The 25,804-nt window shown below is 39.8% G+C and overlaps 1 protein-coding gene and 1 long non-coding RNA gene across 2 annotated transcripts in view; one reads left to right on the plus strand and one right to left on the minus strand.

Moving 5' to 3' along the window:
• Nucleotides 1-2,640: 2,640 nt before the first annotated feature.
• LOC147315947 (uncharacterized) overlaps nucleotides 2,641-25,804 on the plus strand; it is a 34,208-nt gene continuing 11,044 nt past the window's right edge. Inside the window, exons 1-3 of the mRNA XM_086258970.1 lie at nucleotides 2,641-2,788; nucleotides 5,236-5,621; nucleotides 12,235-12,356. Coding sequence (XP_086115096.1) covers nucleotides 2,778-2,788; nucleotides 5,236-5,621; nucleotides 12,235-12,356 — 519 coding nt within the window. The 5' untranslated portion in view covers nucleotides 2,641-2,777. The remainder of the gene's footprint in view (nucleotides 2,789-5,235; nucleotides 5,622-12,234; nucleotides 12,357-25,804) is intronic.
• LOC147315948 (uncharacterized) lies at nucleotides 16,184-25,784 on the minus strand. Its single transcript, XR_015124413.1, has 3 exons — nucleotides 25,387-25,784; nucleotides 18,011-18,176; nucleotides 16,184-17,339 (listed from the first exon to the last, which is right to left on the minus strand). It is a non-coding gene; the product is annotated as an uncharacterized LOC147315948 (long non-coding RNA).

The following is a 25,804-nucleotide window of genomic DNA, read 5'->3' on the forward strand; positions in this document are numbered from 1 at the left end:
TGAGAATGATGAGATTTCTTTCGGTCTTTCATCTCACCTGATTTGAAAGTGTAAGTGTAAGCTCTCATTAATATATTTCATATCACATTTGCTTTCTGCCCAAGTTTGAACTCTCAAAGTAAATTGCGGATTATACAGCAGCCATGCTAGAAGCTGCTTGGTCAAACCTGAGAAGATAAACTTGAGTATGAGACTGGATAACTTTTACAGGTACACTTTTGGACTTTTATGGATCTTTCACAACAAAATCATTAAGCGGTCACGTGGTGAAGGAATATATTATATATTAATTAGAGAATGGCACACCAGAATTTAAGCTTTTCTTACCTGTGTTTGAATCATTCCATTATCTTACTGTATGTTGTTAATCAGAATCAGATATATGAACTTCCTGCAGTGCAGATATAAACTGTAAAATCCATGTTTTGTTGCATCCCCAACTAACTTCTTTAGGTGTTTTTTTTTTTAAAATATCTATCTTAAGGAATACAGTTATGGTACTAAGACGGCCTTAACGATGATTCATAACAGCAGTCCTATCTCATGTGTACTTTCACGCTAGCAGTCATATGTGTAGGTGTCAGTTTCATCCAGATTGTGAATGTCTCAATTTCAAATGCAGAAGATGCATGAGGCCAAATGGCAGTTAAAAGGAAAAAGTAGTAGTAATTTCAGTTTATGAATTTCTTGAAGAAGTGTGTGGGGGTTGGGTGCACAGGGGCAGGTGTTAATTTTGCAAATCATTCTGTAGTTTTAACTAGACCGAGTGCGAAAGCCTTGAGAGACCAATCAGTTCTTTATATTTTGCTTCCAAGGTGTCAGATGTTCTTCTTTTTTAAAGTGCTCTTCAGCAATATTTCTTTAAGTTTCCTGAATGTCTTTTAGAGTTTTTCTTTGAGAATTGGCTGCTTTTTCATTCATTTTTAATCCAGACCTTATACCTGACAAGGTACTTAACACTACTACAAATCATTCAAGGCACCTAACTCAAGGGATGAACCACTGGACTGTCTACACATACCAGACAACTTAGCAATGAATAAGTTTTAAATGGTATCTTTAAGCACTTTGTAACTAGTAGCGTGTTGCAAAAAGAGATACTTTGTTCCAGTTTCTTTAGTCAAATCTAATAACAGGCCGAAGATATCAAGATGTGAGCATTCTCAGGTTATGTGTCAGATACCTGACACATAACCTGAGAACACATCTGGGCTTTCAGATGACCCATCTACTGTTAGCTGAAGCCTCATCAGAAATGGTCTCAGTGAAAGTGACTGTCTTATGGAAGGGAAACAGCGAGAAAAAGATTAGGTATTCCAAATTACACAAAAACTGAACTGAAAATCAGTGGTAATCGATCTCATGAAGCGATGAATCCAAAGTTACAATTTTTAGTTCAAATTATCAATATGCAGGGAGGGAGTCAGGAGAGAAATATAACAGTGAGTGACCACAGCCATCTGAAAAACACAATGGAGGCTCTTTGGTACTGATCTTCTCATAATTGATGGAATTATGAATGCAGGAGGTGTCATCAGATTTTGTTCCACTATGTAATATCATCTGAAGAGCTCAATTTCTCTGCATGATAATGATCCCAAGCACACTGCCAATGTGCTAAAAGCATACCTGGACAGAAAAACACACAATAGAATATTATCATTCATGGACTGTCCTCCTCAGAGCCCAGACCTCAGAATTATTAAAGCAGTGTGCAACAAATGCATCCAAAGAAGCTTTAGAATGTCCTCCACAAAGACTGGAGAACTATTCCTGGAGACCATGTAAAGAAATTAAAAGAAAGCTTACCTATGAGAGTTTAGACTGTAGTGAAGAATTATGGCATAGCATTTCAAGCTCATTGTGGTTGCAGAAACTTATATACTGCACTTCCATTTATGTTTCGATGTTTCATAAAAAACTGCTGCACAGATTTCCCATTTTCCTAGCAAAATACAAAGAAATGATGGGTACTGTAATTTTGTATACAAATCCTTACATCTGGACTGTGCCAGTGCACTTTACCAGATTTATGAAACTTGGATGAGCAAACTTGTACTTGCACCTTTTAAAAAGGGTGCAAAAAGAAGAAGGTAAAGTATTATACCATTTATTTTTCATCTTGTTAATGTCCTGCAGTGGAAAAAGGGAAAACCAAAAAATCCAGCAATAGGCTTAAATCTTATAATACTGAATAATGTGTATAAATGTAGGCAGATGTAAAAGTGCCAGAGAGATCACAGTGCCCCCTCCCTGTTTTCAGTCATTGTTCCAGCGTGCATACAGCACTTGTTTAAAATTTGGGAATCAATCATTTGCCTTTGCCAAGTTATAAACACAAACAATTGGGGCCAGATAGCCTGTGGCATAATGAGTGCAATGACAATTTTGGTTTAACAAAACTTTTTGTAATTACATTGCAAATTTTGTTTCTGTAACTTTTAATAATTGGTGTCCTTACATTGAGCACAAAGAAAGCCTCATGGGTAGCCACTGGAAATGCTCCTCTTGACATACAGAGGTCGTTCAAGAGCTGTAATAGGCTTTAAAGCATTGGTCCCTCCCAGGGGCGGACCGACTGTTGGAGTAGATAGTGTACTGTTACGCACAGTTTGCCTTATTGACGCGACATAGAGAAAGGGAGAGGAAGCAAACAAAGGGTTGAGTTTGTTTACAGGTTTGCAGACTGATTAAAACACTTCATTCTTTTTTGTTGTGTTTTCATGTTACTTTTTTAAGCTCTACTTGGATTATGTACTCAGAGGCACGATCCTGAAATGCATTCAAGGTGAGTTTTAAGGACGGGCTCCAAAAAATATGTGTGTTACTTAAAAAAAATACACAAATCTTTACAAACGTGCTCTTTAGATGTTTCAGTCGCTGTGTCAGGTGTCACGTTGCAAACAGCCGACACCTGCCTAGTATATTGGTAGATTTGTGGAAAAATCTAGAAATCAGTAGATCTAAATTTGAATTATTCATATTATTGTGAAATGTCACTGCAATCACCATGAAGACATTTTTGTTTAAAAGGTGTTTTAAACAAAGGTGCTCTTCCCACGCATGTCTACTAAGTGGTTACTAAAGCAATTAACAAAGTAGTGCAGTGGGTGTTTGAAACGACCGTCCCGTGTTTGATGGGACTTTCTTCTTTTACATTAATCTGGATTTGGGTGTGAATTTTGCAGCGACCCTCTGACTCCGCCGGTATATTTGGCAACGCGGCGCGCTGGCTCGAGTTCAGCTTATTAATCTGCTAACTCTGTAGACGGGTGAACGTCTGGTTTCACCCGACATCGGTTGTGTTGACTGTAAAGGAGATGCTGTCAATGCCGGTGTCCCCAGGGATGCAGAGAGGGGAAAAACATGCGTTTTATTTGCTCGATAGAGTGACGACAGCTTCTTTCAAGAAATAAGCACACGCTCAGTGGGTTGAGGATTTAAGCGACAATTCTCCATTTAAACTCCTCAGAAGAGCTGATTTTTTTTGTTTGTTTTTTTGTTTCATCTTTCCCTTGTTAAGGGAGGTTAAAGAGTTCGTCCGCGTTTCTACTTAACGGCTACTGTCAGGCGATGACGCCCGCGTGGGAGATTTTTATCCACTCCGGCTAGTTGGCTTGAACTTTTCTCCCATTAATTCTTGTGATAATGGGCAATTACGGACACTAATGGATATGTTTGGGCATGCTACTATGAGACTCCCAGGACTGGAGATGGCGCACGACACCACTTGGTTTTGCAGATAACCATGCGAGGGATAGCGAGTAAAGCCGTACGCGCACACGGCCGCTCAGCTATTTTGCTGTTTGTGTTTTAATAGTTAAGTGAAACCTAATATGTTAACCGAGAGGTCACTTTCTTCTATCCGATGATAATGTCAGCCGTCACCCACGAAGACACGGAAACCTCTTTGTGTTCATAAAGTTTCGGTGCAGACGTGTCGCCGAGCGAATTTTCTTACATCTTCTGCCCTGTTGCACCTACATAAAACACACCGAGTTAGTGTTCTCGTACCGGCTTTGCGGATTTTTCTTCCTTCCCACTGTGTTGTTTCCCTCTTGGCGTAGTAGCCGCACGAACGTGTCACTGTTATTTCTCTAGTGCGCAAACTGTCTCCGGAGGCGCTCGGATCGGTACTGAAACCCACAAGGAAAGTAAAAATTTTCATATGGTTGAAGTACGGCCATCGCGCCCGGTTCACACAGTTGTCGCTCCTCCTCTGCTCCTCTAAAAGCAACGCTATGATGAATATTTACATTAGAGATGTGCGAAATAAAAGCGCGAATACCGGCGAATAAAAAAAATGTCTGCCTAGAATTTCATTTTGGCAGACGCCTTGCACTACAGGTCATTACAGCGGGGGATTCGTGGGCCGAGGAAGCTGCAGTTTATTCTGGACAAACAGGAAGTGCCGCAACAAAACATCATTTTCATGATTTTGTTTTGTAAGACTGTCACATTGAGAGTCTGAAGCTCAGTAATCCAAACGGAAAATGGCACATGTGTAAATCGTTGTTATCTCAGCGCAAATCACCTTAAATAAACTGACTTTGCAGAAACCAGTAGACTACTTGAGTGAACTTGATTTCACAAATCCCTTTATTAACTGCTAATAAGCACCGATGTGAGAAATTCAAGATTGTTATATTTTACTTATTTGAAAATGCTGATATGCAGGCTGATTGCGGTCTGTTGCGGCGCATTTATTTCTGGCTGTTTCTCTGTGACGCAGCTGAAGTCACTCTGGGGCTTCCTCATGCTTTTCCTATCAGGCAAACAGAGATGTGCCGCAATCAGCAAATTTATTTTCAAACAATGGAGGCGCACCGGGCAGCCAGTTGGACAGGAAACCTGGGCCACAGAGCAGGAACACGCTCAGCGCACAGCCAAACACTCGCTCCTGAACTCCCTGTGCTTATCTGAGTTTCAGCTACACAGAGAAGTAAGTTACAATACAGTACCGTTTCATAAAAGTCACTTATTGTTAGCACGTTACATCTGCTATGATTTGGCAAAAAAGGAGAGAAAAAAAGTTGGCGCGTGTGTAAAATTAAGTTAAGTGACAGAAGTCCCGCAGTTCTGATGGGATATTTGGAAACAGAGTCACGTCCTGCCAGCGGATCGCTGGAATACGTGCGCCTGAAACTCCAGACGAAACAACAGCGAGAGGCTGTTGGCTGTTTGAGCACAGGGATGACCAGCCAAACTGACGGTGCCGCTCTGTTCATTCAACAGACCACCAAATTCGTCCGATGGCTCGACCGCAGTAACAGCATCGGAGGCCAGCGGAGGAGATCTACCACCTGTCGGTGCCACAGGAGCGCAAACGTCCCGTTTAAACCGCGGCTCTACCGGAGGAGGAGAACCGGATTCGCCTTCCTGGTGCAGAACCCCGAAGAGCTTTGACGTTTTTCAGAGCCGGACGATATTCCGCTTCCCTCGCCGTTCCTCCAGTGGATATTTTTCCTCTGACTGCGACTCATTGCCAAGCTCCCCGCTCTCCCCGAAGCCAGTGATGTCTGACAAAGCGATACAGACCCCGAGCCTCACCGGACAGGTGCTAATACACGCCCTGCAGCGCATGGGTGAGGTGCACGGTGAAGGACCGGGCACGCAACACGGTGAGCACAGACTCTTCATGTATAACTCCCGCATTAATGTGAGTGCACGCACGTGGAAGATGTTCAGGTGTCTTTTTGTAAAGTCGTTTCCCAAGTGATGGAGTGACAAACCGAGATGCAGGAACTCCATTTGGTAATGTAAGGTGGCTGTACTTCACATTACGGTAAAGGTGTTTCTCGCCTTGCGCCTTTCGTCATGATGTTGCTGTTGTTGTAGATGGTAAAAGAGGACATGCACACAGTACAATTTTCATGCTCACAATAAAGAATGCAAATTAAAGTGTAGGAATTTGTTTAAATGCCTAAACGCACTGCTAATACTGTTATAGGTGTGGGTGAAAGTTTGACCTGACTCAGTCAATAAAGACTACCCTGGACGTAAGACGGCTGTGTGGGTATGCAGCTTAATAGGAAACTAGATAGGAGTCTACAACTAGTTCCCTCACGTTTCCTCTATCAAAGATTTGGGGCTTTGGGCAGTCGGTGGTGTTGAGTGTTACCAATGATAGTGAAAAGATGAACAAAAACATACTTAGGATGTTTTTATATCTAGTTTCATACTTAAGATGTGTTTGTTTTCACCCCTTTCTCACTCTAGAGCTTAGTCATGAAAGAGAGCCGTTTTTCCACTACCTTGATGTGCTATGCTTGCTATTCTCACATGAGTAAGGCTGTTGCTTTTTTGTTTTTGAGATTCTGGTTTATTGACTAATACTCTGCATGTGCTACTCTGTTTGCCCTTGAAGAGAAATCCAACAAATCCAGGTGGAAACATGCTTATATAAAACACACTAATGACTCCTCCATGCTGCTAAATCCACTTCTGCTGCTTCTCTGTTTTCATTCCACTGTAGTAGTACTTTGTTTTTCTGGCGAGTAATGCCTGCTGCCTTCGAGTGTGTAAAACCTTTCTAAAACCTGCAGGATACATTTGAATAACATTCTCAGGTTTAATTTAAAAGGAAACTGTTGACTTGTTTATACAAAGGGTGAGTGATAGTTATAACATTGTGGACAAAGGTGGATCCAATAGGTTGGATGTGTGATTTTGTTTTGCAAAAAACAAAACAAAAAAACCCATAAAAAAAAAGCAGAAACGGTGACAACTTGTATTCACATTAGTTTTCAAAGTCTTAATCCCACCCTTACTCTGTAAGGGTTTGTCATTTTCATCTTCACATTGGTGGTTTGAGGGAGACAAACACATAATGGTGTAATGCGTGATGACCATTCTGTACCATGTTTCTGTTAGGAGTTGTTAATCCTGCTGATGTTGGTTTGTTTCAGACGTTGTCCTGACTCATGGCTAGACTAACAGGGCCATGCCCAGGAATGTGTGCATGTGTGTACTATTCCACACACAATGTAGGAACCTGTCAGTGAACCTAAAGAAACACATTTCTACTGACATCATCGTTACTGCCACGCGTAATGGATGTCAGATTTATATACACTTTTATTAGTCAAACTTAAAATGATGTGAAAGAGTCATAATGTATCAGTATTTCATAATGATAATTGAGTCTGTACTCTTAAAGACTCTTGACTCCTCAAAGTAAGCATTATTTAGCGTTCGCTAAGTATCACTTAGCAAACTTGCAGGTGAAATGCAGATGTGAAACACACAAACATTGAGCAATGGCTGAGCATGATATTTGGTAATGGAATCTTTCTGGTTTCAGTTTGTAGTCCAAGTAGTATTGGTTGGTCACATTTAAGTGGGCTGTGTTTGCATGCTTTAACAGTATTAAAGATGGCTGAAGTTTCCTGCTTTGAAAAGTGACAACACAGAAGTACCTTAAAGCTGCATTCTGTTTAATGGCCAGTAGGGGTGCAACTGAAGGTTGGCAATAAACTTGTAGTTGTAAAGTATAAAAGCCTATGTGGGAAAATAGGCCTCAGCTCTTTTGCTCTTCAACCTCAGAAGAGACTTACCCAATGGGGTAATTGCTGGTTTAGGACACATTTATAAAAAATAAAGTTAGTTTTTGTAAACTGTCATTACTGGAGTAAAAAAGAAAAGTGTTCATCCTGGATAATCTTATTGATCATAAATAATAAGTCAATCATAAGTGTGGATGACAGTGAGCATGTGGTGTCCCCGGGTTTCACAGTCAGATCCACCTCTCACCCATTATATTGCAGAAGTTGACAAAGAACATGCTCAGTTCTAGGATTCATAAACTAAGGTTAAGGTCAGGTTGTGTTTTAGATAGTCTAGGGTTGCATTCTGCTAAAAAAAAATGTGTATAAGCTGAACTACATGTTGATTCTCCAAACTGCACCAATTTCGTGTCATACTTTAGCCTCCATCAGCATTGATGCAGACTCAGGTTATACCATTCCACAGTGTGAAATACTGTTGCTCCTCAGATGCTGCTGTTGTTGCAGAAAAGGTGTCCATTTGGTGTTGGACTCTTGTTGGTTAGGTTTAGGCATCAAAAGTACTCGGTTACACTGAGTTAAAGATGAAGAACTTTGTCCCTTCTCAACATTAATTTAGTATGCTGAAACATAAGGCTTACCGAGTGTGTTTAAATGTGACACTAAAAGTATTGGACCACACCTCTTAATCTTTGAATCCAGGTGTTTTCTGTCTCATTGGTACAGGTGCACAAAAGCATGCACCTAACCAAACCATGTAGCCTGCTTTTACAAACATTTGTGAAAGAATGAATCGTTTTAAAGAGCTTACGTTGATGCCACCTCTACAAGTCAGTTTGAAATGTCTTCCCTCCTAGATATTGCATGATCAGCTGTAAGTGGTATTATTGCAAAGTGAAAGCGTGCAGGAACCACAGCAATTCAGCCACATAAAGTTACATAGCAGGGTCACCAAAGGCAGTGGTGCATAGTGTGTAAAAGTCACCAACTCTTTGCTGACTCAATAACTGCAGAGCTTCACGGCATGGGTTTCCATGGCCGAGCAGCTCCAGCAGGTGTACTGAGTAGGTGGCCTGGTACTTTTGTTCATATAGCATATCTGATGAGTGTGGATTGAGGCCCTTATTGCTAGTACCTTTATCCATATGTCCTCTGCAAACATACCGGTAACAGCAGTATTTGAGGCCTTCAGGATGCTAGCAGGTTGTTACTAAGAATTTATGTATTTCCCTTTTTATGGAATTAATATATCGATTGAGGTGTAAAGTAACTAAATACATGTCAGTTAGCTGTTAATTAGAATGTTCAGTTGATACTAAAGTAGAAGTAGAAGCTGTTTAACTTATCCAAAGAGCTTAAAATGAAATTCAAATTGCCATAATAAAAGATGAAAGCAGATAAAGTTTTAAATATTATAAAACAGGAAGTGCAAGTTATGAGCTTAGATTATATCATCATATAAACACATTTTCAAATGTGGACATTAAAATGTTGTGCCAATATTATTTTTTAATCTCTATACCACAAACTCATTACAAATCATTCGTGCCACCGTTGTATTTAGATGCTCATTAAACGTTAAATATTTAGTGTATACTCCCACAGCAATTTTATGACCAACGGTTTTGAGCATACATTGAGGGATTCCCCAAAATGTTTTTATCGGTTATCACAGCCTGGATCCTATTTTTATTGTTTTCTGTTTATTTCAATCCCAAACAGAAATGAAAGAACTGCCACCTCCAGCATCACTGGTCTAAAATAGTGCTCCAGTTGTCTTGTTTACATCAGCACAGCTTAAAAACAGAAGGCTCATACTTTTAGCTGTGATGCTGTTGGCTAAAGTTGCCCATCCTGTTGCTTGGTAACAAACAAAATTTTGCCAGGAGGTTAAAACTTGGCAAAAAAAACAAACAAACAGATAAAAGTACTAACAGAGTAAATGCCTTCACAGTGTTGCTGCAGTGGAAGGCAAATAAATCTTCTATGGAATAATGCTGTTCTGTCATCTTAATGAGAATAAACCTATTTGTTTTGCTCAGACTGGTAAAATTGTGCGGTTACGTTACATTACAGTCTAACCCTCTCTGTTTACATCTCAGCTTTAATCCTTCAATTTGTTTTTCTAAACACAATGGGGTTTTATTTTTTTGTAAATATCAAAGTAATCTCCTAAGGCTGAAATAAAACTTCTGAAAACCTGAGCATATTCTCTGCTTTGTATGTGTCGCTATTCTTTTTCATAATAGCAGCGAGTAGCTTTGCTGATTGCCTTGTGTCTCTTTTATTCTCTTTCACTGAAGCCAGACAGACAAGATAGCAGTCAAAACAGAGCAGTCCATGTGTGTGGTTACGTGTTAAGTAAGCCACTCAAAAAAGGACTCAGTATGTGTGTTTAGTAGCCAAAATAGGCTTCAGGTCTTTTGTAAGATGCAGACAGTAACTTGCATCTCAATCAGTCCACTGCATTTGCAAGATAGGACCAATAAACACAAACTGACTTGTGCAATAAGTTACACATTGTCCCCCCAATCACACACAAAAGTCTCACTTATCAAGATTGCTAACTTGTTTGTGTGTTAGATATGGTGCAGGGGCTTAAGGAAGATCTGTTTATCTTGTTGTTGCTGCTCGACATCGCAGTACTTCCTCCTGCAGCAGCAGGAAGATCACACTCGCAGTGCAGTCAGGTTTCTTCAGTTTTAGAGCAAAACAGATGCCTCTTGTGAGTTTTTGTCCTTAACACAGTCTAATTATAATACAACCTCAGGGCTGGATGGAACAAAGATAGATTTTGCCTGAGGCTTTGATCTTACAAATAAACTTTAGCTGAAATTCAAGTTACTGAGCTGCACAAAGCCGACTTACTGTCTGTTAGAGGAATTCACTATTTATTCAGGTTACTCTGGTACTCTTTTGACCTAAGATGCGACTGTTTGCTGGCATTTGTTTTTTGCTTTTTAACTGAATGCCCTTCGGCATGAGCAAACTGTGGATTATGAGCCAAAATCGGTTGTCAGCAGATTGCATTACAGCAGCCAGGTTGATGTCTTAGAACTGCTCCTATACAAAATCAGTATCATCATGTATACTATGTATAACTGTCGTTTTGGTTATTGTGGTCATTGTCAAAGGAACATCCTGATAAAGTAAGTCCTCGTGTATGATACAGTATTTAACCCGCTAAGTACATGCAGTGTTACTTAAAAGCATCTTGGACGTCAGTACAGAAATCTTTGAAAGGAGGAAACAAGTAACATATGCAAAACTTCATAGGAGTTCTTGTTTTGTGTTTTAAAATTCATTATTTGATGTCTTGAGCATCCTGGCATCGCCTACCTGCACCGTTCGTAGCTTCCAAACCCGAATAAATCAGTGAGATTCAGTGATTACTCAGCATTTATTACACTTTGAGGCATTGTAGCGTAGCTCCTTGCCCATATCGCCATTAAAATCCCTCTTGCTGATGCTGCAGTCAGCAGCTTGATGGATTGATTGCTGTATTGGTCTCGTCAATATCAGAGGATGTGAGAAATATTAAGTCTGGGTTTCATAATGGCGTGCATGAGTCATAAGCGGAGATCGGTAAGAGGTCAGAGCCTTTCATAATCGTATTGTAGTTCAGACTGAAAATCTAACAGATTAACCACGAAAACACACATTCACGCGCACTGACACATGAACGCACTCGCACTTTTCCTCATCCTGGTCAGCTGGCAACTGTAACACCATGAAGCACTCAAAGTGCACTAAATGTGTCTGATAACCTTCTCTACTGTTAATAATTAACAAATATGTTTGTCATTTACCTATTCTGTCTCACCTCGTTGAATAAGTACCCTGATTTACATCTCCTCTGGGGTTTTTATTATGTCACTGTGAGCATGCATCGATTATAACATCAAATAAACTGAACTGGGTCAAAACCAAAGGAGTCTCACTTTATGAATCACACTCTGATTGTTTTTCTTCTTTGTCTGTCGTATAGTTTCTTCAAAATTTTACCATTAAAAGGAGTTTATTGGTGTGTTTTTTTGATAAAAGCAGTCATGGATTGGCGGGAAAGCCGAACATGCACATCACATATGATTTTCTCCAAAACAACAACAACAACAACAACAAAAAAAACGATGAAGGTTTGAGTTACAGTGCTTTTCTGTTACATCTGTTCATGTTTTTTTTTTAAAGATTCAATATCAACAAGTGAATCAAGTTCAAAGGAACTTAGCTTGGCTGCAGTGAATTTGGTGTAACCACAGTCTGAGCCATGTGCCCGGTGATGCCCAAAAGGACTTTATTTTCTTTCTGGGCAACCTATTGTTAACATAAGTTACGATCAGAGAGCCGCCATTTTGAAACACCTCGTATGTAAAGCTATGTAAATACATGCGCTCGGTTTCTGTGTTCCTTTGTGGTTTCTCTTAATCTTACAAGTCATATTTCAAATATCTTTGTGCTGAAGTTTCACAGTGTTTTCAAGTCTGAACCCCTAACCACAAATAAAGCTCCAAATACTTTTTGGTTATGCTTCACTTATATGAAGCATAAATAAACACATATTTTGTCTCGGTGGATAAGTTTTGAGCATTTAACCTCTTCAGAAATGTAATGAAAGATCATGTGAGTTAATGCTGTTGCACCCTGGAACTGACACGCAGGATGTATAACAGTTGTTTACCTGATCATCATATGCAAAGATGGCATGTTTTCTTTTTACTTTGTGTTGCAGATCCGTCACCCAGCCCCTCTAGGACGTGGCAGCAAAACGCAGCAGGGGACATGCAGGCAGAGACATTCGGACAACAGCTCAGACGAATAGGAGACGAGTATAATCATCTCCTATTGCAAAGGGTTAGTGATCACTGACACTATTTCTGTGTGTGCGTGAGAGAGAGAAAGAAGTCATATGTGTGTTAAAACCAGCCTGCAGCAGGATACATTTTTACATCTCTTGACCAGAAGGCTGAACACCCTGCAGCTGTGGTAGTGAAGCTGATCAGCTGACAGACAAGACTGCCATTAACTAAAGGATATAAACGACTTTTGCCAAATCATCTCATCTCAGCAACTCAAAAATATATAGGCTGTTGGAAAATTGCCTTTTTCATTCAGTGTTTCTCTGTGAATCCAGATTTGCAGCTGGATGCTGCTGAAATGAACCACATGTTCAGCAGGGCAGGAAACAAAGGAAAAAAAAAACAGGACAAAATGTGTGTGTGTGTGTGTGATCAGAGTCTCTTAGCAGCTGGTCATTTCCACTCTGCTTTGGTTGATAAAAATAAAAAGACCTGTGATCAAAGTATTACACAAACAGACAACCTGAATCTGCAGAAAATCCAGATGCAAATTGACCTTTTAATGTGGGGAGAGTGAAAGAAGTTCATTATGCAGCACACGAAAACACATATGTTACATAGATGTATTTGTAAATGCCGAAGGTGAAATTCATCAGAGCTTTTTCAGTTTATTAATATATATCGCATTTGAGATGTTAAATATTTTCTGCATGCTATGCTGCTCTAGCCTCTCAGTTACAGTATTCTTGAAACTTCCTACTATATACCCTTTAGGCCAAATCACACACAAAAAATACAGGTTTAAGAAAATTCCTATCACCTTGCTTGCTTCGGTACTTGTTCCATGAGATTGCAGTTGCAGTATTCTGACTATTGCTCTGCTAAAGAGACGTTCATATTATTCTTGGGAGTATAAATCCTGTGAATGGTGCAGTTGTGAAGTTGTAATCAGACTTAATTTCCTCTTGGCTCCTTTTCCTTGGCAATATTTCGGCATATTGCATCACTCCGGCTTTATTTACTCCTCTATCAAAGAGCTGACTGGAGCTTTGGGAAGACAGAGAGGAAGCGAGGAGAAAACATGATCTAGTTTAAATTCACTTTAATCTCATCACAGAAATGGGTTAAAAAATAGAAGTCAAGAAAAATGCATGACAGGCCTATTATATCTCAGTAAGGAGCTTAAAACACTCCCTCAGTGTCAAAAGCTTAACAGTTACAAAGCTGCAAGTCTCCATTCGAGTCTTTTGATGCATGAGAAATCTGCTTCACTCACTGAGTGTTTTTTTTGTCTGTGTAACTAATGAGCTGCAAACAGGAATAGAGTGAACCTTTTCTGCAACTTTGCTTCTGCATTTTTTCCTAACCAACTCATATATCTGATCTCTAGTGACCCTGTGCTTACGTATTAGAGATTCAGCCGTGTAAACTGCTAATGCATTAGTAATATAAACAAGCACAAATGTAGAAATCAATGATTAAAAAATTATTTTTCAACATTTGTTAATATTTCTCAGCATTCTAATGTTTAGGTTTCCTCCCCCACACACTAAACAAACCTAAATTAGCCAGTGCTGTAATCACTGACCATACAGTTACTCAGCTACGGGAGTCATGATTTTGGAATGTTTTCAGTAAAAAAGCAGTAAAAAAGCTGGTGTTTCTCACATCCTCTGTGAGCAATTTCCATTATTCAGTGCTGAAGATGGTGAGGAAAGCAGAGTACAGGCTCTGACTCAGCACCTTGTCACACAAGTTTGGAACATGTGTGTATTTTAGTGCCTCCGTTATCTTGATTGCAGAACCAACCAGAAAGTGAGCGCATGTGTGTTAGGTAACTTAACAAACTTACAAAGAAATAGGCTGGGGATGTTATCCACTGTCCTGACATTGTGATCGTTCACCCTAATCTACTCGGCTAACTGGCAGTTGCACTGAAGCACTGAAGCTTACGTAGCTTGCACAGGAAGGTCAAACGTTAAACGTAAGGCACTGTGACTGATTAAAGGCCCAAACAAAGGAGCTCAGGATGCGATACCCAATGAGGCAGAATATAGTTTACTTTTACATATATGTAAGTGACATAAAGTTGCATTTTTTAATGTTAAAAAAAGTAAAGGCTATGTTAGTTCTATTGCATGTAGATACCTTTATGATATAACTATCAGTTTGGGAGGGGTTATTTTGCTCTTAAAGAAATAAACACACTGACTTTTCGATCAGTCAGTTTAATCAACATTTTAAATTACTGATGTTAAAGTGACCTGTAGTTTGTGGGACTGATTCTATATGTTCCTCAAAAGTATTAGCTTACTATAGCCCACTTTAGTAAGACTGATCGGTTCATTAAGTCATATATTAATGCCACACATGTGTGGAGATTTATAGTTGAATGAAGGAATATGCAGTGCTTGTGGTAAAAGACAGACTGTATATAGCCTTGACACACCCATGTTGTAGTTTTTGTTTCATAACATCTGAAACAAGGCAGCACGGTGGCACAGTGGGTAGCCACACAGCAAGAAGGTCCTGAGTTCAATTCCACCATCAGGCTGGGGTCTTTCTGTGTGGAGTTTGCATGTTCTCCCCGTGTTTGCGTGGGTTCCCTCCGGGTACTCCGGCTTCCTCCCACCGTCCAAAGACATGCAGCTTGTGGGGATAGGTTAATTGGATAATCCAAATTGCCACTAGCTGTGAATGTGGGAGTGAATGTGAATGCGAATGGTTGTCTGTCCCTATGTGTTAGCCCTGCGACAGACTGGCGACCTGTCCAGGGTGTACCCCGCCTCTCGCCCTTTGACAGCTGGGATTGGCTCCAGCACCCCCCGCGACCCTGAAAAGGATAAGCGGAAGCGAATGGATGGATAAACATCTGAAACATACATAATACAAAAAGTACTTCCTCATGAACAGTGGCCTCCAGCCCCTTTAGTTTTATAGCCAGCATCACCAAACAATATGTCAGCACCCAGCCTGTAATGTAAGTGCTAACGAGATAAAGTGAAAGCCTTCATTTACCTTTATTTGTTTTTTTTTTGATGAATTAACTCCATCTGCCTTAATAAAATATAATGTCACTATGCTGTTTTCACTAAGGTAGGTGAGACTGGTTGAACTCAAGAGCTTAACAGATTACAGTATTACAACTCAGTGCACTAACGTCGGGGAAAGTATTTAATTTAGTCCATATGTGAACAGTCCCACGAGCTGGGATTTAGTACGTGATAAGCGTCAGTGGCGTGAGCCTGCCATGGCCTCAACGGCTTCGAAACAAACTTAAACACAAAGAGGCTGGATACATGTGAGAACAAAATGAGTTAAGGCTGTGACTCAACACCTTGTCACACAATCGCACTGCTGTGGAAGACAGGAAGAGATAGGTGTGTGCGTGTGTGTTTTTTTTCCAGTGTGTCTTAGTGGGAAATCATCTGTGAACGTGGTTGCAGAATCATCCAGAAAGTAAGTGCAGGTGTGTTTGTTCTTGCTGTAGAACAATAATGAGACGGAGAAAAGAGGAACGTGGAGACTTGTTCCTTGTTCTCTTGCCAGGTGTTGATGCTGCAGTGTATAAATGCACATGTGTGGTTACACATAAGGTTGACCAGGTTTCTCACTTTATGGGTGATTGCACAGTTTTAATCCCTCGCCTTTCATCCCACATATTGAGACAACAGTGCGCATTTTGATTAGCTCTAGTTTCCAAAAACCAGGACTGCGACACAGGCACACTTCTGATGTCTGGATTTTATCCACTAAAGAAAGCATACAAGGAGGTCATCGTGAATGAAGTGCTGTTTAATCTACTTGAGCTATAGCTAATTTAAAAAATTGCATGCAATTACAAAACCTCAGGTCATACAGATTTCAGTGTAATATGATGGTAACTACAAAAAGGAAAAGGAAATTCAGCTGTAATAAACAGTGAAAGAGAAACTGCTCAAGTTTCAGTGAAACTGGTGAGAAATGATTGTCAGAGATCTTTTTCCAGTTTTTAATCATAGTTATCTTGCAGTTTTGCAAGGATGAGAGTATGAAAGCAGTCTTACAAGAAATATGCGGTTTACAAAAAGATCGGGCTATCTGTCGATGCATCTTTATGAAACAGAACAGTAGCTGAAATAAGAGTACACTGATCAACCTTAAAAGCATTAAGTTTCAACATTAGAAATAAACATCTGAGTGCACCAAGAAGTAAAATAAACATATGAACTCATGTTGATATATTTTTCTACCACTGTGAGTTTGTGATGACAATTAATTCATAAAATTAATGATTTTCTGCAGCGTAATTCTCTTGTCTACTTTGCAGCTGCAGGGTTGTATTTTACTGTTATATTATTTCTGTTCTTTATAGATATCTATCACCCGTTCCTCTTGTAGCACCTCGTGCTCAGTTGATCTATTTTGCGCAGAAGAGTCAAATGACCCATCAGAAGCTTTGCTTTATGTGAGCGCACTAAGAGCCTAAAGCAGAAAGCCCGAGTTAACAAACAAATCCGATAACCACCATTGTGATACCAGTTTTCTCTGACTAGATTTTAGACTTTTTCAAGCCAGCTGATACAAAGAAATCCTGGCTATGTTGAGCATGCTTCATAGTACGTCCTACTGGTCACTCAAAATACTTACATTTTCAGAAGGTCAGCAACAAGACATTTTTTAAAGATAATTAAATCCATCTATCTGAATAATGTGAATTATTACCACTTCAAATATTGAAGTTTTACATTTAGCATTCTTTTTATGGTTTTTTTTAAAGCCTTTATTATGACAGGAAAGCTGGGAGAGAGCAGGGGGAAGACATGCAGGCTCTAAAATAGCCTTATTGCATTATGAGTCACCTGTTCAACCCGGTGAACTCAAATGGCACTCCATTCTCGTGTAATTCAGAAAGCAAATTCTCAACAGATGTTCTCTCACATCCCTCAGGTTTCTTATGTCTTATCTGAGTGTTTGTGAGTGGCTGTGTCTGCGTTGAGATATCCTGGTGGGACTGCATCCTTGAAGTGACCTGGAGAGTTGAACTTTAGGAAGATTTCTGAATACAAGAAAATATAAGAAGTCTTCAGCACTGCCACGAACTTTACACCGTAATCAAACCGACACAGCAGTAAATGATGAATCATCTGGCTCCAGTACAGCCGGGCTAGACAAGGGTTGAACTGAGGTGATTAAAGCATGTGGTGTGACTGCCTGCAACCCTACACCCTTTTGACCTGTTGCTCCTTAAAACTAAAACAGTTTTCACTTCCAGCTTCCTTAACTCAAAAATGCCAAGCCGGCTGTGAGCATTTCTTCAAGTTGCATTATTTCACATACATTTTTGGATCTCTACTGATCCAATAAAACCATCTAAAAATATAAGATCAAATTATCAGTCTTCTTTTCTGCACATTTACGTGCTCCACAGAGAATGATTTCTACTAATGTTGATGGGCCTCTAACTTTTCTTCCAGCGGATCTAAAATGCTGACATTTTGTTTGTTTTTTTACCAAAATTTCCAAACAGTTTTTAATTACAATGCCACAAAATTTGGTACATGGTACACGGATTGTCACATTTGGTAAATCACGGTTCCAAGATGATCTATCCTTATGTGACTTTGCTGATATGCTCTTTTCTTCTATAGTTATTAGAATTACGTTTCTGGTCGTGTGTGAAACATTATAACAGTTATAAGAAAGATTAGAATGAACTTAAACTCTTACCACCAGGTCAACAGTTGAGCTTGAAGCTGTCCAGACCTCTGGGTTATGATCAGGAAAACTAATGACACATCCAACCACCCTGTTTAGATTCATCTCGCAACCCTGCTTCTTTGGCACTCCTCAATTTAGGATTGCGAGTCACTGATCCAAAGGTGTCTTGAAATATCTATGAAAACAGGATCCAGTTAACAAAATTTTATACTTAATAGGGGAATTTATTATGTTTTTAGCTTCAAAATGAAAAACATTATTATCAGCCCGTATCACATTACTTTTGAACACTTAGCTGCCAGCATTGCTAAGGTTGACAGAAGAGCTTTATTCGACTTCATTGCCTGAAGCCTAAGAGATGCCTGAAGGATAAGAAACAGTCTGCCTCACTTCAGACTGCAGAGTGACTCACAGAGACGCTACACTGACACAGACTCTGGGTTTAGTTCACTTTACTGCCTGAGAAGTTTGAAAAGCACTTACTACTGTAACATACCATGCAACCATACTATATTATAGTGGTTAATTATTTTGCTGGAAAACATATGCAGCAGTGTATAATCTCAAATGTAATGAGTAAGCATTTGTTTTTTTAGTAATCTTCCACACATTTAGCTTTTTCTCCTTTGCCCTCAGTTAATCCATCCAATCTCTCTCTCTCTTCCTCCCTGTCTTTATATCTGTCTCTCTCTCTCTCTGTCAAACATTTACACAATGTGTGCATGTTTGTTTTCAGACTTCTGTGAACATGCCCAAAATGGTGTCCATGCCCATGTGTGTTTGTGTGTGTGTGGTGCGACAGCCCAGTGTCCGTGACAGTGTAGATTCATTATGGCTCAAACCTGCGGTTACAGAACTCTAAGGGAGCAAAGCACAAGGTCTAATTATCCTGTCCAAACACACACACACACACACACACACACACACACACACGCTTACAGAAACTCCCAACACACACTGTCTTTCAGTAAGAGGTACAAGCCTTTGTCCTGAAGACAGAAATAACTCTGAGGAACACTCTGGACCAGTTGGGTGTCACTGGCTGGCTGCTTGTATTTGTGTGTGTGTGAGAGAGTGATTGAGTGTGTATGAAAGACAAAGGGCAGGACAATATTTTTAACCCTTGCTTAACCATCTAGGTTTGCCTGTTTCTGTGACTACACAGTGCCTGCCGTAGGTTCTGCCTGTTTATGGCCTGCTAGCTGAACAGTTGTTTTGTTAAAGGCGTTTTCTGAACTTAAACACCATTATCAATTTCTGCTGTCAGCTATTGTAACGGAAGGAACTTTGATGTCTCAAAGTTTCAAAGAAACTAGGACAGTAGTCACTGAGAGAGGAAAGTTATTTCAGCATCAATACATTTTTTTTCTATTTGGGGGCTTCAAATATTTCACTATTGACTCATTTGAAATATTGACTAATTTCAGGTTTCTAATATAAATCTTTATAAATGCATAATCACCTATTTCTCTCAGTCATGGCAGTCAACACCACACCTCAGTTTACTTTATTACTGCAAGATTTGGCAACTTATCATGGCCTTTTATCAATATTTACCCCACTCAGGATAACATAAAATCTCTAGGTCAATGCTAGCACAGCTTTCCCTCCGTTTCTCGAGTGAGATAGCAGAGAACTGCATCACTGTGATGTTCACCCAATCTGGTGCTTCGAGCTTTCTCTCAGAGGAATAATTTTACTTGTAAATATAGCGACAATGGTGAATTAATGTTATGGTAACTATTTGTTTCTGAATACCACCACCTCTCTAAAGCCCTCAAAAGAATGGTATTCAGAACACCCCAACCTTTCACCCATTATTCAAGTACACACAGAAAAAGTACACAGAAAAAAAATTAAATCTTTCAACTCAGTAGCAAGAGTTGGGCATTGTTATGCAAGTATTTGTAGCCGTTATTATGCATATTTCCCAGTGCAACTCTATGAATGTCAGTTTGGACAGATTGTGCAAGATCAATGAGTAGATGTTCAAGCTGACAGTAAAGACATCTTTTACAGGAACAGGAACTTGTTAATACTTGGTTGCAGTACTTTTGCATTCAGAACTTAAATTTTACATTTATTTTAGCAATGGTATGTGATTAAGTGAAGCTATAGCATGCATGTAAGACCCATGGCATATTTTTGTTTTAAAGCTTTTTTTTAAAAAAAAAAAAAGAGAGACAACTGAAAAAGAAAAGAAAAACACTTTAATTCAAAGTGGCACAGACACCACAGAGATGGTAATAGTAGATAGAAAAATAATGTAGCAAAGCCTGAGTCATTTTGCATTGTGTGCATCAGTGTGTGTATGTGTGTGGTTGAAAGTGTAGCCTTGTTTTGAAAGCTATTTTTGAGAAGCAGCATAGTAAGTTGTGGTAACCAAATAAAATCACACGAGCTCTTTGGAAGTGGCTGACTCAATGTTTCCACTGTGAAAGGAACGAGGCAAGAAGAAGAGCAAGATAGAAAGATGAGAAACTTAAAAACCCTTGCATCAGAGATGTCTGTCTTCAAAGACATTGGGCAGAAACAATCACTTGCAGAATGCGCACAACTTGGCTGTCTTTTCATTCGCATCACCTTTTGCATCCACAATTTTTAGATTTCTGGATCCAAAGTGCATCTTGTCAACTTTTAATATTTCTCAGTGTCATGGTAACACTGCAAAGGTTTTTAAATATGCTGCATTCAAAAGCCAGTGGGGAATCTTCGACTTCAAATCTCCTTTAGTGCTCTAAAACTGGCAGAAAGGCACGATGTTAACAGTAAAGGATTCATTTACCTGTGGCTTCCCAAAACAAACAGACCAAAATAATTCACTGTGCAAACATGAAAGAATCTGCAGTAATTGTGATAAACTGTTTTATCTCTAAGTAGATGAATTGTATCATCTTGTTTGACTGATGGGCTGAATTCTGTTTTTTTACTGATTAAATGCCTGACTGGTGAATTGCCGATGATTGGCTGACTTCCTGCCTTTCTGAATCTGTTTTTGTGAAAGTTTGGCTTTTCGTCCTTTGGCATCTTTGTCACACTTTGCCTGCTGTTACATCCCGCTAGCAATTACTGTGGGTGTGTGCGGGAAAATGCATGTGTTTGCACGTGCTGTTTGAATTACTTGTTAGGAGCCTGCAGAGTTGCAGTGACAGCAGGAAAATGATTTGTGGCAGCAGGTTTTCTATTCTCAGATGAAGGATGAGGTTATTTGAGGTAAGAGTTCAAATGAGGAAACTATTAGAGAATTACCAATGTGTGTCTGGGTGTGCATGTGCGTGTTTCCTTTCTGTAATCCTGAGGTATACAGTAAGCTTGAAAATGAAACGTTTTTTGGGAAACTGGTTTTGGCTTCATGTCAGTCTCTCGGCCCGCAGTTTGTCAGCTAAAGGAATACATCTGCTTCTGATTGCAGTGCAATTCAAACCTCTTATACTGACTGTGAAATACAACCAATCGTCCAGAGTAACAGATCAACCCTATACACAGTGTTTCTGATTTAAGATGTTTATTGGTTTATCCCTGGATTTACAGTAATGTTAAAACAGCAAAAGAAAGTAGTTAAAACATGTTAATGTGTGATATTGTAAAGCACTGTTTGCTGTTCTTTATCATAAGCAAAGCTAAAAACGTTCTGCTCTCATACTCAAAGCATGGACATGACACTGAGATCTTCTCATCAAACTGCCAGCAAGAAAGCAAACAAGTCTGTTTGCCAAAACGGCAGACTATTTCTTTGAAATCTATGAAGTAAAGAAACTTCCAGCATGCATGTTATCAAATAAAGTATTATTAGTCCAGTTCTAATTATAGCTTAGATGCAGTTAATTTGATAACAATGAGAGGTGGTTTTAGATAGTCTGCATACAGGCTCCTCTCAGGTACACCACATCCTCCTGTTATGTTGTCATTCATAGTTTCTCAGCTTTCATTTGCAGCCAAGCATGACTATAGATCAGCACATACTGTGATTTGGAAGGTCATTCAGAAGTGGCATTTTGGCCTTTTTGATCAGGATATGAAATTAATCCAAATCCTTAATTTGGAATAAATTCACATGCTGTGAATCCAAGCAGTTCCTATTGAGCTTCCCTGTTTTTCATTGCACTGGTTTTGATAAACCACATAACCCATGTTCTTCAGTGTACCAAAAACAGCTAATATATTATAATAGTATCTAGACATCAATGGACCATTAAATAAAACGTTATAATGAAAAAAGCTTTCAGTAAGATTGCTTTGCGTCATGAGACCCATACATCTGCCAACAGGAGCCCTTCCCTTACTCTGCAAGCTGAAGACCATCATGACAGTCAAATCATTACAGTGGTTGGTGAGGTGACGAAAGAGCGCAGAAACGCTGCCAACTAAAGCAAAAAAAACAAAACAAAAACCCACAAACCTTGTGTCTGTGTTCCAACGCTGCTTTGAGGAGAGACAAGTCTCTAATGTGCAACATGATAAACATTGCTGCAAGCAAATTAACAATAATAATAATCTCACTGTTTCCATAACAAGAAGGTATAATAACATCTCTGAAGGCCTAGAGAAAATAAGTTGCCGAAGGAAAATTGCAACTCTTTATTGCTTTTACAAAAGTTCTTATTCGGGTTGAAATCCAGTGTAATATTCTACTATAAACAAAGGCAAAGCTCTAATGGTAATGTGTGATGTGAGACGCCAATTTTTGATGCCAAATGAAAGGGGAGGCTGAATTAATGGGTATTAACTTCACTCAAGACAAGAGTCTTGATATATAGTAATGGCAGACGTTCAGGTTGCGGAGATGAAACTAAATTGCCAAAAAAATCAACATGTGGAGAATTTACTCTTCACTTTGCTGCCAAATACAACAGTCCCCTGATGACATTCAGGGAAACTGAGCCTTAGAGAAATCAGTCTTACTGTATTGACTCTCTGCCGGTGATCGGCTACTTCCTACACTGGTGTAGCTGAATTGTTGATTTAAAGTTAAAAAGTTCATAAAGTGATGATTACTGGAGGAAAAATCCACAAAGGAAGAAAAAGTATCACATGTCCTGTCAGAATAAGATGTTTTTCCAGATGTGCAATTTTTTTTCCCCTCTGTCATGGTGAATTTGATTTAAACCACTGACAGATAATAAAACTTAGTCTTCAGTCCCACCAGCTCTGTGAAGCTATTCACAAGGGTACTTGAACCCAAATGCTAGCACCACAATGCTAACAGGATAATATTTAACAGATATAATGTTAACACCTTCCAAGCGATTGTCTCCAGATTGCCGTTACCATTTGAGAGCATTTCTGTCAGGAGATGTTAGTAAAGTGGGATTGTTATTTCCATCTACAGCAATTTATATTTGGCACCACTGCTATGTTCTGTGGCCTTCCCACCCTTCTATACCCACACAGGGAAAGCCTCAAGTGGGGAGAGCATTAGCTGGGATGTAAGTGGCAAATGGATCAGTTCTTTTATAGCACTTTTCTACAGTACCTAAGGGGTCAAAGCACTTGATATAACTTGTCTCATTCGCATAAGCACCTTTTTCTATACACGTGCTTCCTATCTAAGAAACATTCACAAAGGATGCATTGGATGGAGAGCAACTTGGGTGTTCCAACAATCCAGGCTCTTAATATCTTGTCGGATATTTGGCACACAAACTAGAGCAACCAGGGATTAAACTAGCAACCTTCCGATTAGCAGATTACCTGCTGAGCTACAGCCACCCCAACTACAGAAACTATATGCATAGATATCTTAAATGGCACACCAACCTGTATGAGATTAGCTCTAGGAATGTTATCAGCTGGTACCCGTGATTTGCCTGCCAGAACTAACCCTACGGTTGACAAGCTATACCCCATTACCTTCACCTGCCATAACTGTTTCAGTGTAAAAAATCAGGGTCATGTCTTCTTCAAATAAGCATTCTGCTAGCTCTTTGGTCATCTAACTTGCTTCTTTGTTTAGTCAGATGTGGAATTAGAAGCACATTGTGATTCATTTCAGGGTTAACTAGTGTTCCCCTCACCTGTTTCCTCCTCTGGCATTAGAGGCTTCTGTGGCTTTTGGCTCACTTTTCAAATTAAACCACACAGCTTTTATATCCCTGTTGCATCTGTAAAGATCCTGTTTTTCAGAGTACAGTGTGGCCTGGGGCAGGCAGCATTATTTTGTGCCAGCGGATATCTGGATGATGTTGCACAGTCTGTCCATCCGGGCTAAATCTGAAAGGCTTAATGCCACAACGTGAGGGAAAAGAAAAAAAGATTCTTCCTACCCTTGTAAATTCCTTAGCTGCTCTTTAAATTATTCATGTATGGCAGTTTAAGCAAACATTTTGTACGGAACTCATTAAAACTCACACCTGAAAGCTGCATTTCAACCAAAACCATCCACTGTTAATACGGAATCGTCCCGTATTTCGAAACAAAAGTACACGTCCCGTATTGAGCTAATAAGGGACGCACTTTGTCCCGTAATACAGTGAGAATCAAAAGTAGTCTATAACTTTTAATGGAATAGCTAGGTTTCATTTGACGTAGACGTGACGTCGACGTAAAGCGCGAAATTTGACTGGCGGTCGGAAGTGAAAAAGATAAGCGCAAAATCACAGACAGACAGTACGCAAAATGCCTATGTCCTGTTGTGTTTACGGATGCTCCAGTAGGTCGACCAGAGAAACTGATAAACGGTATTTTAGGGTACCAAAAATAGCCCAACGAAGAGGAGAAAAATGGAAAATTCTAACCGAAAAACGTAGGAAAAAATGGATTTTAAATTTACGTTTACAGTCGGGAGGAGCAGAGTCTGCCAATGCCCGTGTCTGCAGCGACCACTTCGTCAGAGGTAATGTTATGTTTGCAAACGAACTTATTAGCATTAGGTTGTCGTTAAATTCTCGTTTACTTAGTGCTTTTAAGTTAGTAGTCTAATATTGACTTGATTGGGACTATAGGCTGCCCAAGTGCTTTGGATGACGAAGAGTCGGAGGACTGGGCTCCGACGGTCAATCTCGGCTACGAACGAAAACCCAGATCGGAATCAGTTCTCAAACGAGAGAAAAGAATGAAGCTTAAGGCAGAACAGCATCGATGTGCAGAGGCGATTTTGGATATGCAACAGACGGCTGAGAGCCCGGATTTGAGCCTAGTGACAGTGGAGAACAGGCTACTAACCCTGCCATACAATTGCAATGAGCTGCAATCACTTCTCCATCCTCCTTTGCAATTACCCAAGTCTTCAGAGGTGTCTCGTTAGACCGCTGAGAATGGTTTACCTTGAAACAAACAACTGTCACTCTAACGAAGTCCTAAGGATGTGGCATGTTTGTTGACGTTAAAGCCGCTACCGCTAACTGTTAGCGTGTTTAAGATAAAGCAATATAAGAACAAACACTCACCCTTGCAAACACCAAACTGTATCCATCACGGAGACGTTTTGTTCCAAGGTTGTGGACCCACCCGCTGACAAAAAAAATTGTACGCCTCCAGACTCTTGAAAGCTTTCATTTGCTGCCTAGTGTAGTAAGAAGTCTGGAGGACCAAGTAGTTGGTGATATCCACAGCCTCGATAGTAGGCAAATCCTTTACTTCTGTGGTGTATTCGGACATTTTCAAAGAATACGGATCACGTCCGATATATTTTTTAACTATCTGTTTATATCTCTCCCGAGAAACGGGGTCTAAAGTTGCACAATAGCTGCTCTCCTGACTCTCCACAGTGTCCTCCATGTTTACTTCCGCCCTCCACTCAAAAATCGCGCTGCCTCCGCACGTCATCAGAACCACGTGACCGCAACCCAACTATTAACGCTTTGT

This window comes from Aulonocara sp. 'chitande type north' Nkhata Bay, linkage group LG13 (assembly GCF_057382095.1).
Source record: "Aulonocara sp. 'chitande type north' Nkhata Bay isolate Kocher_YH1m ecotype deep benthic linkage group LG13, A_spYH_male_GT1.1, whole genome shotgun sequence".
In the NCBI taxonomy this organism is placed as follows: domain Eukaryota; kingdom Metazoa; phylum Chordata; class Actinopteri; order Cichliformes; family Cichlidae; genus Aulonocara; species Aulonocara sp. 'chitande type north' Nkhata Bay.